The sequence below is a fragment of the Diplotaxodon limnothrissa genome, linkage group LG4, assembly GCF_057381915.1.
Source record: "Diplotaxodon limnothrissa isolate DT_005_m linkage group LG4, D_limnothrissa_male_GT1.1, whole genome shotgun sequence".
NCBI lineage: Eukaryota > Metazoa > Chordata > Actinopteri > Cichliformes > Cichlidae > Diplotaxodon > Diplotaxodon limnothrissa.
The window spans coordinates 24,043,930-24,058,711 of NC_140599.1; the positions used below are offsets into that span (position 1 = coordinate 24,043,930).

Here is a 14,782-nt window from a genome sequence, read left to right on the forward strand (position 1 = left end):
CCTATTAAAGTTTGGTAATAAGATTAATTTGGACATTTTAATATAAACACATATATACAGCTCTGTCTGAAGGAATATTTTTATAACTGTAAATAGATTGGATGTAAAAAGTCAATCTCAGGCATTATCAGTTTTTGACTGTGAATTTATGGTAATATTTAGCCTAAAATGTTTAACCTGCTAAAGATGCAAAATGGCACATTGTTCTACAGAGAATTTTTTAATTACCCACCCAAAGCACTGAATTCAATTGTTTCAAAAACTTCCATGGCAACACATGCTTAAAATCAAGCACCTAGGCATGCAGTCTTCTTCTCCAATCATTTATTGCAGAACGGGTCTCTCTCAGGAGCTCAGTGAATTCCGACATGGCAGCATTATAGAATACCACCTGTGCAACAAGTCCAGTAGTGAAAATTCCTTGTTACTAAATATTCTACATTCAACTGTTAGTGGTGTTATAATGAAGTGGAAGTGAATAGGAACCACAGCAACCAGCCGTGTATTGGTAAGCCACATAAATTGATAAAGCAGGGTCTCACATAGTGCACAGAGGTCACCAACTTTCTGGAGTCAGTCACTACAACACTCTAAACTTCATGTGGTCTTCAGATTAGCTCATGAACAGTGTTTAGAGAGCTTCATGGAATGGGTTTCCATGGCTACGCAGTTGCACTAAAGCCTTACATAACCAGGCACAATGCAATACATAAGATGCAGAAAAGCACACTGATACTGTGGCAGTATTCATGTTTTCTGGATAAGAGATGAATCGCGCCGATGTGAAGTTATTTTTCACGAAATGGCCTTGGCCCCTTAGTTCCGGTGAAATGTTTCAACACACCAAGACATTTTGGACAGTTTCATGCTCCTAGCTTTGTGGGAACAGTTTAGGGACAGCCCCTTCCTGGTCTAACATGATGGAGTGCCAGTGCACAAATTGGATGGGGGAATTTGGTGTGCAAGAACTTGACTGGCCTGCCAGAGTCCTGACCAAAACCTGATTAAACACCTTTGGAGTGAGTTAGACTGTGAACCAGGCCTTCTCATCCAACAACATTGTCTGACCTTACAAATATATTTCTGGAAGAATGGTTTTCTTTTAAAGGTTAACTTAACTCTGCCATCACTAATGCTGAACACAAGAAGGGAGAACACAAAGGGAAAAGTGCTGTCCTCATTTCACAGGACGATGTCCTGTAGGTATGAATCACGATTATTCTGAAGAAACTATCGTGTTAAAAATTGTATATGTGAATGTGACTTTTTTTAGAATAAAGAATAAATTAAACTCTTTACATTTCATGAAATCATAATGAAAGTGTTTATTGAATTAATACATCATACGTGGACAATTTAACAGTTAGTTCATATTTTATGAACACTGCCAAAAAGTTCCAAAAGAATGTGTCTTATTCAGCACTTTCACCCTGAAAAAAATAATGAAAGGTAAAATTATTCAACACATATTATCAACATTGAAACAATTCATTCTACATTGTAAATATAGTATCAACACTCTCTTCAATTCACAGAAAATTATTAACATAAAGCTCTTATATCAAACAACTCCATTAAACAACGGTACATTTTTTCGTAAAACAAATTACATGAATTACCTTTCCAGCATCACGGCTCTTGGCTCTCAGTTTGTTGACCTGAGATTCAGCAATGTCAGCACGTTCCTGAGCTTCCTCCATCTCATGTTGGACCTTTCTCAGTCTGGACATGTGGGTGTTGGCCTGTTCCTCCTGTTCAGTGCAACAATATGTTTTATTTAAAAACATATCTGATCATATATGAGAGATATCTCAGTTATGAAGCTGTGAATTCCATATGTAAAAATCACAAAACATTTCACTCACAGCCTCCTCAGCCTGTCTCTTGTAAGCCTTGACTTTGAGCTGCAGCTTGTCCACCAGATCCTGAAGTCTGACCAAATTCTTCTTGTCCTCCTCAGTCTGCATAAACAACAAACTGTTACTGACGGCTGAAGAAGAAAGAATTTAGGAACTTAAATGTAATAGATGTTTAGGTAAATGTGTAATCACCTGGTAGGTGAGCTCCTTCACTCTCCTCTCATATTTGCGGACTCCTTTAACAGCATCAGCTCCACGTCTCTGCTCAGCTTCAACTTCAGTTTCTAGTTCACGGACCTTTAATGCCATGATAAGTAATCAGCTTTTAATAAATATTAAGAGTAGAAAGAAAATGGGTGGAGATCATGTGATGGCATCAAAGTGTTTATTTAATACTTGAATAATAACTATATATGCATATATATATGCAGTACATACCCTGGACTCCAGTTTCTGGAGCTGCTTCTTGCCACCCTTCATGGCGAGGTTCTCTGCCTCATCCAGACGGTGCTGCAGGTCCTTGACTGTGACCTCCAGGTTCTTCTTCATCCTCTCCAGGTGAGCACTGGTGTCCTGCTCCTTCTTCAGCTCCTCAGCCATCATGGCAGCCTGAAAGTATGGGTGGTGTTGGCATTATTGATCAAGCATGAACAAAAATTTTGAAAAGAAAAGAAGGCTTGTAAAGTACTAACTTACATCAGTGATAGCCTTTTTGGCCTTCTCCTCAGCATTTCTTGCTTCCTGAACTGCATCATCCACCTCACCCTGAACCTGGACAAGGTCAGCCTCCAGCTTCTTCTTGGTGTTCAAAAGACTGGTGTTCTGAATGAAAGAGAACAGTTTTAATGCTGTGATTCTCACTCTCTGATGTCTCAAAGTTCTTGTAAAGTAATGAATACCAACCTGAGAGTGAAGCAGTCCAACACGCTCGCTAGCATCAACCAACTCCTGCTCAGCTACTTTGCGTCCTCTCTCTGTCTGCTCCAGAGCGGCTCTCAGCTCCTCAATCTCAGCCACCATCAGACCATTTCTGCGCTCCACCATGGCGACCTGCTCCTTCATGTCTTCCTGTCCTCTGACTGCATCATCCAGGTGCAGCTGAGCATCCTGATGACAAACAAACAAAAGATATTATCATTGTTTGCTTGGAGGTTAATTAAAAAACACAAACACACACACAATCTACCAACTCACCTTGAGCTGTCCTTGGACATTCCTCAGTTGTTTCTGGGCCTCAGCAGCCTGTCTGTTGGCATGGCTCAGCTGAATCTCCATCTCATTCAGGTCTCCCTCCATCTTCTTCTTGACTCTCAGGGCATCATTCCTGCTCCTGACCTCAGCATCAAGAGTGCTCTGCATGGAGTCAATCACCCTCTGGCTGTTCCTCTTGATCTGCTCCATCTCCTCGTCCTTCTCTGCCAGCTTCCTGTCAATCTCACCTTTCACCTGGTTTAGCTCAAGCTGAATACGAAGGATCTTGGCCTCCTCGTGCTCCAGAGTTCCCTTTAAATAAATGTAACAACTGTTACTAATGAATCTCTTAATAATATGAATTGAACAGACTAGGACTAATTTTTTTTAAGGAAAATACATATTTTGTTTTGTAATATATAAATCATTACCTCAGCTTCCTCCAGAGCTGTCTGAATTTCAGACTTCTCAGTCTCAACAGTCTTCTTGGCCTTTTCCAGCTCATGGATGGTCTTTCCTGTTTCACCAATCTGCTCAGTCAGATCTGAGATCTCCTCTACAGAGCAAACACAGCCAAGAGTTTTAGTACTTGGAGCTGATATATGCAAATGTTTTGGCCACAACAAAAGCTGTATATGAATATAAACATTAGAATCATATCCATATGATCTATAGCAAGATAAGCATACGCTGCAGGTTCTTGTTCTCTCTCTTCATGGTCTCAAGATGATCCAGAGCCTCTTCATATGAGTTCTTCATCTTGAACAACTCAGTGCTGAGAGAACGAGCCTCCTTTTGGGCTCCTTCCAGCTCTGCCTGGCTCTCCTCATACTTCTGCTTCCATTCTGCCAGGACCTAGATTAATTAAAAATTAATTAATTAAATAATTAGTTGTTGTAATGGGTGTAATTTCTCCTTTGATGACAGAGGTTATGTTTAAAACTTTACCTTATCAAAGTTCCTCTGCTTCTTGTCAAGGTTGGCAGCCAGAGAATTAGCTCTCTCCACATCAATCATGAGGTCCTCCACCTCACCCTGCAGCCTCTGCTTGGTCTTCTCCAGTGAGGCACACTTGGAGTTCACAGCCTCAATGGATTCCTCAGCCTCCTGCAGGCGCTGGGCAAGCTTTTTCCTGTTGTTAAAATAATTCTGTTTTTATTAAGGCTGAATTGGTTGGTTTTAAGTCTGAAAACCAATTTAAACAATGAAAGTATGGTGACTTACTTGGACTCCTCCAGCTCCTCGGTGCGCTGGATAGCATCAGTCTCATATTTGGATCGCCACTGAGCCACCTCACTGTTGGCCTTGGACATTCCTCGCTGCAGCTCAGCCTTGGCCTCCTGCTCCTCCTCAAACTGCTCTCTCAGCAGATCACAGTCATGACGTGCTGACTGAACAGCATGAGCCAGGGCATTCTTGGCCTGTTGAAGTGACAGTTGATTTCAGATTTTGATATTTTATTGTTGAAATCAATTTTAAAGTCTAATGCTGAGAGGATAACAGATTTAAGAGGTAAAACCTTAGAAAGATATTAGAGGATTATCTGTCTCAGAGTTACTGAGTGTCTCTGTAACTGATTAAAACTTGTCTCTGTTTGAAGTGCTGAAATTTAACAGAAGAGAGAAAACATTTCAGACCTTCACTTCCTCCTCAACGTGTCTCTTCAGTTCCTCAATCTGCTGAGTGAAGGCCTGCTTGCCCCTTGTGAGCTGAGAAACAAGAGCTTCTTTCTCCTCAAGCAGGCGACTGAACTCACCTGTAGTTAACACACATGTATTAAGCCCAGTTTGTTCCATTTCACCCACTGATTGGTTGTAGTTTTAGGTACCTGTAAATGACAAATTTCCAGACACAGACTGTTTCTTTGTTATACATCACTTACCATTCTCTGTTTGAAGTCTCGCCTTCTGGGCATTAATGTCATTCAGCTGACGAACATTCTCATCATTTTTGGCTTTGAGTTCACTTAGTTGATCCTCAAGAGTCCTGCACATTTTCTCCAAGTTGCCCTGTCACCAAGTAATGCCATATCCATGTTAACAGTTAATGAGCTGCTTTGGCGGTCCTGAAAAGTAAAAAAGAAAAAATCTGTTCTCTATAAATACTGTCCGCACCTTTGCTTTAGCAACAGCCTCCATGTTGCTGGAGAGGTCATCAATCTCCATCTTGTACTCGCTCTTCTCTTTCTCCAGCTTCTGTTTGACACGCTGGAGGTTGTCGATCTGCTCTCCGAGCTCTGCTACAGTGTCAGCCTGCTTCTTACGGAGAGCTGCTGCAGTAGCTTCATGCTGCAGAGTTGATTCCTCAAGATCACGACGCAGTTTCTGGAACTCAGCCTCTCGCTTCTTGTTCATCTCAATCTGAGCAGCTGTTGCTCCACCAGCTTCCTCGAGCCTCTCGCTGATCTCTTCAAGCTCCCTGGAGAGGTCGGCTCTCTGCTTCTCTATCTTAGCCCGAGCTGCCCTCTCAGCCTCAATCTCCTCTTCCAGCTCCTCAATACGAGCCTAGTTTGAAATTATTTGGATTTATTGATTAGAACCTGAACTAAAGTAGTTTTTTTTAATTATAATGAACAATATTCTTTATGAACACTGGTCGTTAGTGTTACTTGAAGTTCTTTGATCTTCTTCTGAAGTTGAGCACCAAGGGATTGTTCATCTTCAATTTTGCTGAGAAGTTGGCTGATTTCAAAGTCCTTCCTTGGTGTGGAAGAAGAATGGTTTTACGATCATAGTCCATATGATTATTGCAATGCAGTGTGTGAAAATAAAATTATTTACAAAAAAAGCCCTACTTCTTGATTTTCTCATCAGACTGCTGCTTGTCATTCTCCAGATCCATTATGGATTCCTGGGCCAGTTTCAAATCTCCCTCCAGCTTCCTCTTGGCTCTCTCAAGGTCCATGCGGAGCTTCTTCTCTTGCTCCAGTGAACCCTCAAGCTATAAAGTCATGTCAGTTGATTCAAGTGGTTGGAAAGACAATGATTCAATACTCTTTCCATTAAAAAGCAATATGATTATAATTTTCTTACATCATCAACTTGCTGTTCCAGCTTTGTCTTGGCCTTGGTCAGAGTGTTGACTTTGTCCTCCTCTGCCTGGAGATCATCCAGTGTTTGCTGATGGGCTTCTTGTAAGGCTTTCTTCTCCTTTGTTAACTTGGCAATGGCCTCATCCTGAGATGCCATCTCCTCTGTCAGGTTTTTCACCTAAGAATTGTACAAAGGATGTATTAAAATATAACTTAACAACTATATCTCAGGAAAGAATTAATATATTTTCATTTAGAGGTGTCTTTTTAAAAAAAAAAAAAAAAACCTCAGATATAGATAAATTGAACCTTGTTTTCTGTGGCATGTTTCTCCTTCTCCACTTTGGCCAAGGTGAGCTCCAAGTCATCAATGTCCTTCTTCAGCTCAGAGCATTCATCCTCCAGCTTCCTCTTCTTAGCAGTCAGCTCAGCATTGATTTCCTCTTCATCCTCCAGTCTCTCACTTGTCTCTTTGAGTTTGGCCTCGAGCTGGATCTTGCTCTTAATGAGCCCCTCACACCTTTCTTCAGCATCAGAGAGATTGTCAACTTCCTATAATACATGTTGAACACACAAGTTAGATTATTTGTGAGTCACATTGTCCTAGTGTTTTCTTGATTGTAATTTTAACTACACTTTTAGCAAATAAATAATCAGAGGATGAGACAAACAGGTGGTCCTTTTATATCTACCTTATATACATGAACTACAGGTGTAATATATACTTTTCTCTACTACTTACTGCAGCCACTTGAAGTTGCAGGTCATTCTTCTCCTGCAGCAGGCCGACCATCTTCTCTTCCAGTTCCTTCTTCTTAGCCAGAGCAGCAGCCAGGTCTGTCTTCATCTTCTCATAGTTCTCCTTCATGTTCTGCAACTCCTTCTCAGTCTCAGCACTCTTCAGAAGAGGCTTGATCTTGAAGTACAGTTTCAGCCATGGCCAGTTCTTGACATTCATGAAAGAACGGATGTTGTACTGGATGGAGAAGATAGATTCTCTAAAAACCAAACATGAGAGTGTTACTTTTAGTGTCGTAGGATCTTAATATGAGGAAGGAAATACAAAAGAGAATACAATAGAGTTTACTATGATAATGTTACCTCCTCTCCATCATCTTCACAAACTCTTTCCTCATGACGTATCCTCTGCAGAGAGCCTGAGTCATGGTCACCAGCTCAGCCAGTTTCTCATCTCTCATCTCCTCAAGAGTGCCCAGCAGACCAGCTTTGAAGAACACCTATTTAATCATTGAAAACATATGTATACGTGGATATTGAGAGTTTTTTTTTAAAATGTCTATTAATATAACAAAGTGTACCTTTGTGTGCCCAAACATGTACTGTGTGTGATCCACATCAATGGAGCCAAGCAGCTTCTCTGAAGCTTTCTTGTTGTCAATGAACTGTCCCTCAGGGATGACACTGGCATTCAACACTTTGTATCTTCAAGAGAGAATCAGGTTGTTACTTAGATTTTTCTTCCATCATATTCAAGTTTGTCCTTTACAACAACCATGAATTCATTTTTCCTTTCCAATATTGTAATGTGCTGTCACCTCTGCTTGAAGTCACCATAGAGGATTCTGCTGGGGAAACCCTTTCTGCAGATTCTGATGCCCTCCAGTACACCGTTACACCTCAGCTGGTGGATGACCAGGAAGTTCTCCATAAGGCCTGAGAGTCAGAAATGCATAATGTTTCAAATCTTTTCTATATTCTTACTGTCATTTTTACAGTTAATATTACTGTGGGGTACCTGGGGTCTTTGTCTCATTGGGAATCAGGCAACGGACAAAGTGAGGATGAGTGCTTCTTAAGTTGGTCATCAGCTTGGCCAGATTCTCCTGTAGATCAGCATCATTAGATAATAGGTTATTACTATTTAAAAATTAGCATTTATTTATTTATTTATTTATTTATTTATTTATTTATTTATTTATTTATTTATTTATTTTAATTATAAATCTATACATACTCTGAAAAGAGCAGACACAGTCTGGAAGGAACCACCCTTCTTCTTACCACCCTTCTTGCCACCACCAGCAGCCTCTGTTTTCATAAACAGTAAATTTCATTATTGGAATTTAATGAATATTTTTCACAGTATACGTATTAGCCTGCAGTATGCACATTATAGTTATTACACAGATACATACTATCTGTATTGGACACGCTAGCTTGTGAGCACTTTTGTTTCTTACCATCAGCTCCAGCATGGGCTGCATAAAGTAAGCACATTAGTTTGTTTGAAGACTTCTGGTAGAGCTGAACAACTGAGTCATTCAGTGGGTCCTTGTTCTTGTCCAGCCAGCCAGTGATATTGTAGTCCACTGTACCAGCATAGTGAACCAGGGAGAAGTGTGCCTCAGCCTTGCCCTTTGCAGGCTTTGGCTTCTCGAAGCATTTGGTCTTGCCAAGATGCTGATCGTGCAGCTTGTTCTTGAAAGTTGTGTCAGAGGCCTTGGGGAACATGCACTCCTCTTCAAGGATGGAGAAGATGCCCATTGGCTGAGAAAATATCATAAATTATATTAAAATTTCAAGGGAGGTAACATATGCAACCACATGTACATTTCTTCCAGAGCAGCTGTTTACCTTCTCAATAAGCTCAATGCAGGCAGCCAAGTCCATACCAAAGTCAATGAACTCCCAATGAATGCCTTCTTTCTTGTACTCCTCTTGCTCCAGGACAAACATGTGATGGTTGAAAAACTGTTGCAGTTTCTCATTGGTGAAGTTGATGCAGAGTTGCTCCAAGCTGTTGAACTGTAACATTACAAACATGTTTAACTTCATGGCAATACAGTATTTAACATTTAGCAAATGTGGTGAAATGTTTCAAGTGCTCACATCAAAGATCTCAAACCCAGCGATATCCAGCACTCCAATGAAGAACTGTCTGGGCTGCTTTGTGTCCAGCATCTCATTGATACGGATAACCATCCACAAGAACATTTTCTCATAGATAGATTTGCACAGAGCCGAGACAGCATTGTTGACCTGGCAAACAAGAATTTATAATGATACAAAACCATATGAATACAGCTATAATGTTTATAATTATAATATGATTATACAAGTCTCCCTTTTTTAAATTACCTGTGGGACGGTCTGACCTTTGGTCACCATCTCATTGCCAACCTTGACTCTTGGGTAGCACAAAGCTTTCAGCATATCAGCCGAGTTCAGGCCCAGTAGGTACGCAATCTTGTCAGCCACTGTTGGATTAAAACAAATCATTATAATACCTAATAAATACAAATACTTCAAACATTTCTCCATTATAGAAATTTTTCACAATACCCTCATTGCCATCAGGTTCAGCCTGCTCTTCACGCTGCTTCTGCTTGAATTTCATGTTGCCATGATGCATCACAGCACCAGTCAGCTTGTAGATGCTTAACTTCTCTTCAGCAGTAAAGCCCAAGATGTCAATAGCAGTCTGTAAGAAAAAAATGAAATCAGCTATCAATAAATAAAACAAAAGAAGATATTTATGGTTAAGTATAAGATTCTGTGTCAAATGTGATTTTACATCTGTTGCAATGAACTCCTCCACATCATCGATGCTCTTCACTGTGATTTCACCCTGACTGACCATTGGGTAGTCATATGGGTTGGTTGTGATCAGAAGAGCCTCTGTAAAATGCAATACCGAAAATCAGTGAGGTATTTTTAGTATATTGTTTGCAATCTTTTCAAACATGAAATGGGAAGCAAAGCCTTCAGCCTTTATATTCAGGAGAAAGACATGTTTGTTACTTTGAAGATTCTGCTTAAAAATTCTTCTTTAAATTAGCTTATGGTTAAGAATGGATCAGGTCAGAGTAAAACATCCCCTAGTTGTGTACCCCTGTCTGAGCCTGGGTTTGGAGAGTTTTGGTTTTCTTGTTAAAATGCAATTCTTCTATTCCATCATTGCCAAGTGTCGGCTCATAGGCAATTCTCATCATCGGTTGGGGTTTTCTCTTTAATACTACAGGGTTTATACATTACCATATAATATCTGATATTGTGCAAAAATTAAATTGTATTTTAATACTATAATTAAATAATTAATTAGTTAATATTGATTAATTATAATTAATACACTATATTTTAATAGTACAATTAATAGTCGTTATATACTGGTATACAACATTTAAAAATATTGTTGTTGTTATATGAACTGTCCATATATAGTTGAATTCAATTCAATCAAAGTTAGTTAGTGTCATAAATAATTAAAGTTGTCATACCCAGGAGCTCAGGCTTGTGGCCTGTCATCAGCTGATAGAAGATATGGTAGCTTCTCTCAGCAGACAACTGGAAGGTGACACGGGACTTCTCCAGCAGATCTAAGAACAACAAATTCAGTTGGAGAGTGTAGACATGTCATGTAGACATAAGGCATGACAGACTAACATTTCATGTCAAGCCTACCATTTTCATAGATTATCAAAAGAGTCATGGGAGTGATTTCAATTCTGTTACTTTACTTATTACATAATTTACTAATTATGTACCCAAGTCTTTTTTTTTTGATGTACTGCATTGAACTAAATATATAAATATAAAATAAATTGAATTGAGTAGTTAAGAAACATTTCTAGCACAGATAAGTACAATGTAGACTGGTTCAAACTTACATGTTTCAATATCAGCTGAAGACAGCTTGCCAGTAGTACCGAAGTGAATCCTGATGAATTTACCCTAGAGTGGAAAATCTTTATTAGCATTGTCTTTTCTGAAAGCAAATAGTAAATATCTGACTTACTTTAACTCACTCTTAATTACTTACAAAACGAGAGGAGTTGTCATTCCTCACAGTCTTGGCATTACCATAGGCCTCCAACAGAGGGTTGGCAGCAACAATCTGATCCTCAAGAGAGCCCTGCAAGAATATATTGTGTTTATGTGAGCTGAAGTTTCTATTTTATTTTTCTGTTGCAAGTAGCTTGATACTAAATAAAGAATCTACCTGCATTTTGCCAGCTGCTGGCTCAGCCTTCTTACCACCAAGAGCTGCAATTGTTGCAAAGTACTGGATGACACGTTTGGTGTTGACAGTCTTTCCTGCACCAGATTCTCCGCTGGGGTTTATGGGACACATTGTTAAATTTCAGCTTCAGTATCTTAAAGTTTTGTATAGATTTTACACACAGATTTGTAATATACTCACGTAATCAGGATAGACTGGTTCTCACGATCTAAAATAAAAGCATACAAGGTTCATGAATCCTGCTTTCATCATTTCTTTAATAACTATAAGGTTAATTAATAAAGTGCTAAGAAACTATTTATTTGCAAGGATTAATGACAACTTCAATAAACTGAAATTTAAGGTAATGTCTATAATTTGTATTAAAACATATTAACAGTAATTGACATTACCAGTAAGCATGAACTGATAGGCATTGTCAGAGATGGAGAAGATGTGGGGTGGAGCCTCAATCCTCTTCTTTCCTCTGTATGCTCCTACACATGTAGCATCATATACAGGAAGCCACTTGTAGGGATTGACGACAACGCAGAACAACCCAGAGTAGGTCTGTATCATAGACAATAAATATCATTTAAACATTTACAGATCAGCATGATACTTTCATTTTACACACAGCAAACATAGGAAAGTGAAAATTTACGTAGATCATCCATGATGCATAACGCTCTTTGAGGTTAAACAGCACAGATGGCTCATTAAGGTGGGTCATCATGGCCATGTCCTCCATCTTATCAAACTTTGGAGGGTTTCTAGGGTGGATTTCATCCTCCTTTACAGTGACCGTCTGAATAGAAAATGTAAATCAGCCTCAACTTTTACAATTACACAGTGCATATTAAACACATGAATTAAGTACATAGATTATTCATCTACCTTTCCGTCGTCTGTCTCAACAGTGGCTTTACCACCCTCCTTCTTGGTAAGTTTCCCCTTGACATACATCTCATCAGGAACAGTCACAAAGAAGGCCGTCTTGGCATCAAATGGAGCAGTCTGGGCTTCAATCCTCTCCCTCTCTGGCTTGCGGAGGTAAATGGCCGCCGCGCCATACTGCTCCATCTCCGCGTCAGTGCTCATGGTGGCACTTTAATCAAGACTGAAAATATGATCGATTGAAAAATAAATCATATGTTTGTTATGCAACCCACAATTAATCTCCATTGTTTTGGTTTTATGGAATTTACCTCAGCTGATGCAAACAGAAATTCCTTGGTATCCTGTGATCCTGTGTATGTCAAGGCACTATAAAATAAGGTTAAAGGTAGATTCATGCACTTTTTATATTGACTTGTAGATTTTGTAAAAGACTTTAAGAATATATTTAAAAACAAAATGTTCACAAAAATGTATCAGTGTGTAAAATAATTTAAGTAACTGATTACTAAAACAAATAATCTATTAACTCACAGCAGAGACATGGCAGAGGAAAATGTTGACTCTACTCACCTGCCTTAGAAGCCTTTCAGTTAGAGCAAACACTCAGAGCTCCTGCTTTTATACACATCGGATCTGCTTCCTCAGCATTTGCAGCTCACTAAGTTTGGTCAGGATTCTCTGACACCTTGCTGATAGATATGGTCAAAAATAAGCTAATGCGTCATTTTCTACACATCAAATTACCATTTTACAGAGGATTTTAATAATAATACGTACAATAATAAATGTATATACATTTAATTTCTTTATTTTATTAAAGAACAAATTATATGCAATAATAATGGCAGATTAATTACATTATACTTAAAAGGCATCAACTCAAATCTTTCTTTTATTAAAACTATTTTTACAATCAATATAATTATGGTTCTTATTTTAAAAAAAAACAGTATTAAATGTCATTTGGTTCATATTTCACTGAAAGTATATAAACTGCATTTTTAGGAGATCAGTAATGCCCACAAAATGTCTAAAGCAAATTATAATACTGTATTGCATGGTTTGTAGATTATTTATTCAAATAAATGTTGAAGGGAAACAGATATTAAGTTCACATAGCTTATACTAAGCACATGCGTGTCCTGTTAATGTAATATCACAGCCAGTAATGGATTTAAATTTGGAGAAGTCTTGAAATGTCACTGGTGTTCTGTTACAGAGCATAGAAATCTCAGACATCGGAAATAAAATTCATGGTAAGACTTTCTGTTTATGCCAGACAGGTGTTGTATATCTCCTGGGAAATACATAGGTTTTAATTTTTGATGTATTGAGTGAGTGCTAAATGATTTACAGAAGAGAAACCCTGTGGTTAACTTTCATTTCCAAGTTTTGCATGGAGTTGGCTTAATATTTGCCATCTTACCAGCAGCTTGCCAGCTTATTTGAAAATAAATCCAGCAAAGGGAAGCGATTTGTGTTTGGCACAAGAGAAAGATGTATTTATAGGACACATTTAGAAATGATATTAACACCATAACCCAACATAAGCTTAATCTTAATTTATGTACTTTCTTTCTCTCTTTTTATTGTTTAATATTCATATTTAATTTGCTAAAAAGTATGGATTTATAGATAAGGGATAAAGTACAAGATGTTGTGCATTTTAACTATAACTCTTGGAATCAGGCAGCAGAGCAAAAAAAAAAAAAAGAAATTGCAGAGTAGACACATGTGATTAAGGAGGAGCTATAACCAAAACAGGAAAACAACTGACTTCATCTGCTTCCTTTTAGCCCTGGCATTACAGAAGAGCATGACTCCCTTCCGAACCATTGTATAAATGACCACTTTGCTATCACTTGCTACCCATACAGGCACTAATATTTATGTAATATATATTTGATTGAACCCCGACCACCCCAAATAAAAAGAAATTGTAGGCAGACTTTGTCAGATACTGACCATAAAAAATCATCATGGTTAGATTTATAAATGAATTTAAATACAGTAAATACAATACAGAGATAGAGTTAAAATAATTATTGTGAGTTTGAGAAGGGAGAGGAATAGCAAGGAGTGAAGTCAAGGTTTTGCTGAACCATCTTAACTCCTTCCCTACTCTTTCTTCTTTGCTTCCATGATAATTCTTAAATTTGCTGGTCATAATGTAATGCTATATGGTTCTTTTACAACAAAAGACAAAAGATATGCAACCCTTCATAGAATCATAATCAGCAGGATTAAACAACAAACATCCATGAGTGCATCAGGAAGATGGCCACAACTAATAGTGTACTTAGTGAATACGTCAGGCAGTTGAAACCCAAAAAAGAAGAGGAACAAGAACAGGAACCACCATGGAAGGATGGCGCCTGCCTTCTACCTTTGTTAGAAGAATTGGCTGATATCAAGAAATCCTACCAATGGCTGTACATAACTGGACTGAAATATAGCACAGAGGCACTAATCATAGCAGCAAAGGAACAAGCTCCTGGCACAAGAGTCATAGAGACCACACTAAAGGGTGGATCAGAACCCCAGTCAAACTGAATCGCTGGTCGCCTGTCATCCCAGATAGCTGCAGTAAATGTTTAGACGAGAAGGGCACTCTTTTTCACTGTGTATGGAGCTGTCCAAAATTACAGCAGTACTGGAAATCAATCACGCAAACTTTATCTAAGATTGTTGGAGTAAATATACCTGTTGAAGCAAAAATGTGTGTGTTGGGTATATACCCAAAGAATTGTGACTTTAGAAAATGATACTTGGTGCTGAGTTTTTTGTTTTGTATTTTTGTTTTGTTTTTTGTTTTTGTTTTTTTTTTTGGGGGGGGGGGGG

At 38.6% G+C, this 14,782-nt stretch overlaps 2 protein-coding genes across 2 annotated transcripts; both read right to left on the reverse strand.

The window, feature by feature from the left end:
• Positions 1–1,300: 1,300 nt before the first annotated feature.
• LOC146633890 (uncharacterized) lies at positions 1,301–2,468 on the reverse strand. Its single transcript, XM_085351700.1, has 5 exons — positions 2,298–2,468; positions 2,052–2,156; positions 1,866–1,961; positions 1,620–1,751; positions 1,301–1,430 (listed from the first exon to the last, which is right to left on the reverse strand). Exons 1-5 carry the CDS (start codon positions 2,460–2,462, stop codon positions 1,413–1,415), a joined length of 516 nt encoding a protein of 171 aa, XP_085207826.1. The 5' UTR covers positions 2,463–2,468; the 3' UTR covers positions 1,301–1,412.
• Positions 2,469–2,546: 78 nt separating this feature from the next.
• LOC146633891 (myosin heavy chain, fast skeletal muscle-like) lies at positions 2,547–12,581 on the reverse strand. Its single transcript, XM_085351695.1, is given in 35 exon segments — positions 2,547–2,681; positions 2,763–2,966; positions 3,054–3,362; positions 3,482–3,606; positions 3,740–3,905; positions 3,999–4,182; positions 4,275–4,471; positions 4,688–4,806; positions 4,933–5,059; positions 5,165–5,554; positions 5,659–5,749; positions 5,845–5,990; positions 6,083–6,259; positions 6,391–6,633; positions 6,824–7,079; positions 7,183–7,319; positions 7,401–7,524; positions 7,638–7,755; positions 7,838–7,925; positions 8,057–8,130; positions 8,283–8,589; positions 8,677–8,847; positions 8,932–9,081; positions 9,181–9,299; positions 9,385–9,523; positions 9,617–9,720; positions 10,320–10,418; positions 10,710–10,773; positions 10,862–11,153; positions 11,243–11,270; positions 11,455–11,611; positions 11,706–11,849; positions 11,939–12,161; positions 12,250–12,307; positions 12,512–12,581. Coding segments are annotated over 33 exon segments (5,388 nt in total). The 5' UTR covers positions 12,143–12,161; positions 12,250–12,307; positions 12,512–12,581.
• Positions 12,582–14,782: the final 2,201 nt, after the last annotated feature.

Coding starts and splice junctions, on each gene's coding strand:
- LOC146633890 (XM_085351700.1), bottom strand. CDS start 2,462: ATGATGGCTGAGGAGCTGAAGAAGGAGCAGGACACCAGTGCTCACCTG. Junction 2,157..2,297: donor TCCAGAAACTGGAGTCCAGG/GTATGTACTGCA, acceptor ATGGCATTAAAG/GTCCGTGAACTAGAAACTGA. Junction 1,962..2,051: donor TGAAGGAGCTCACCTACCAG/GTGATTACACAT, acceptor TTGTTTATGCAG/ACTGAGGAGGACAAGAAGAA.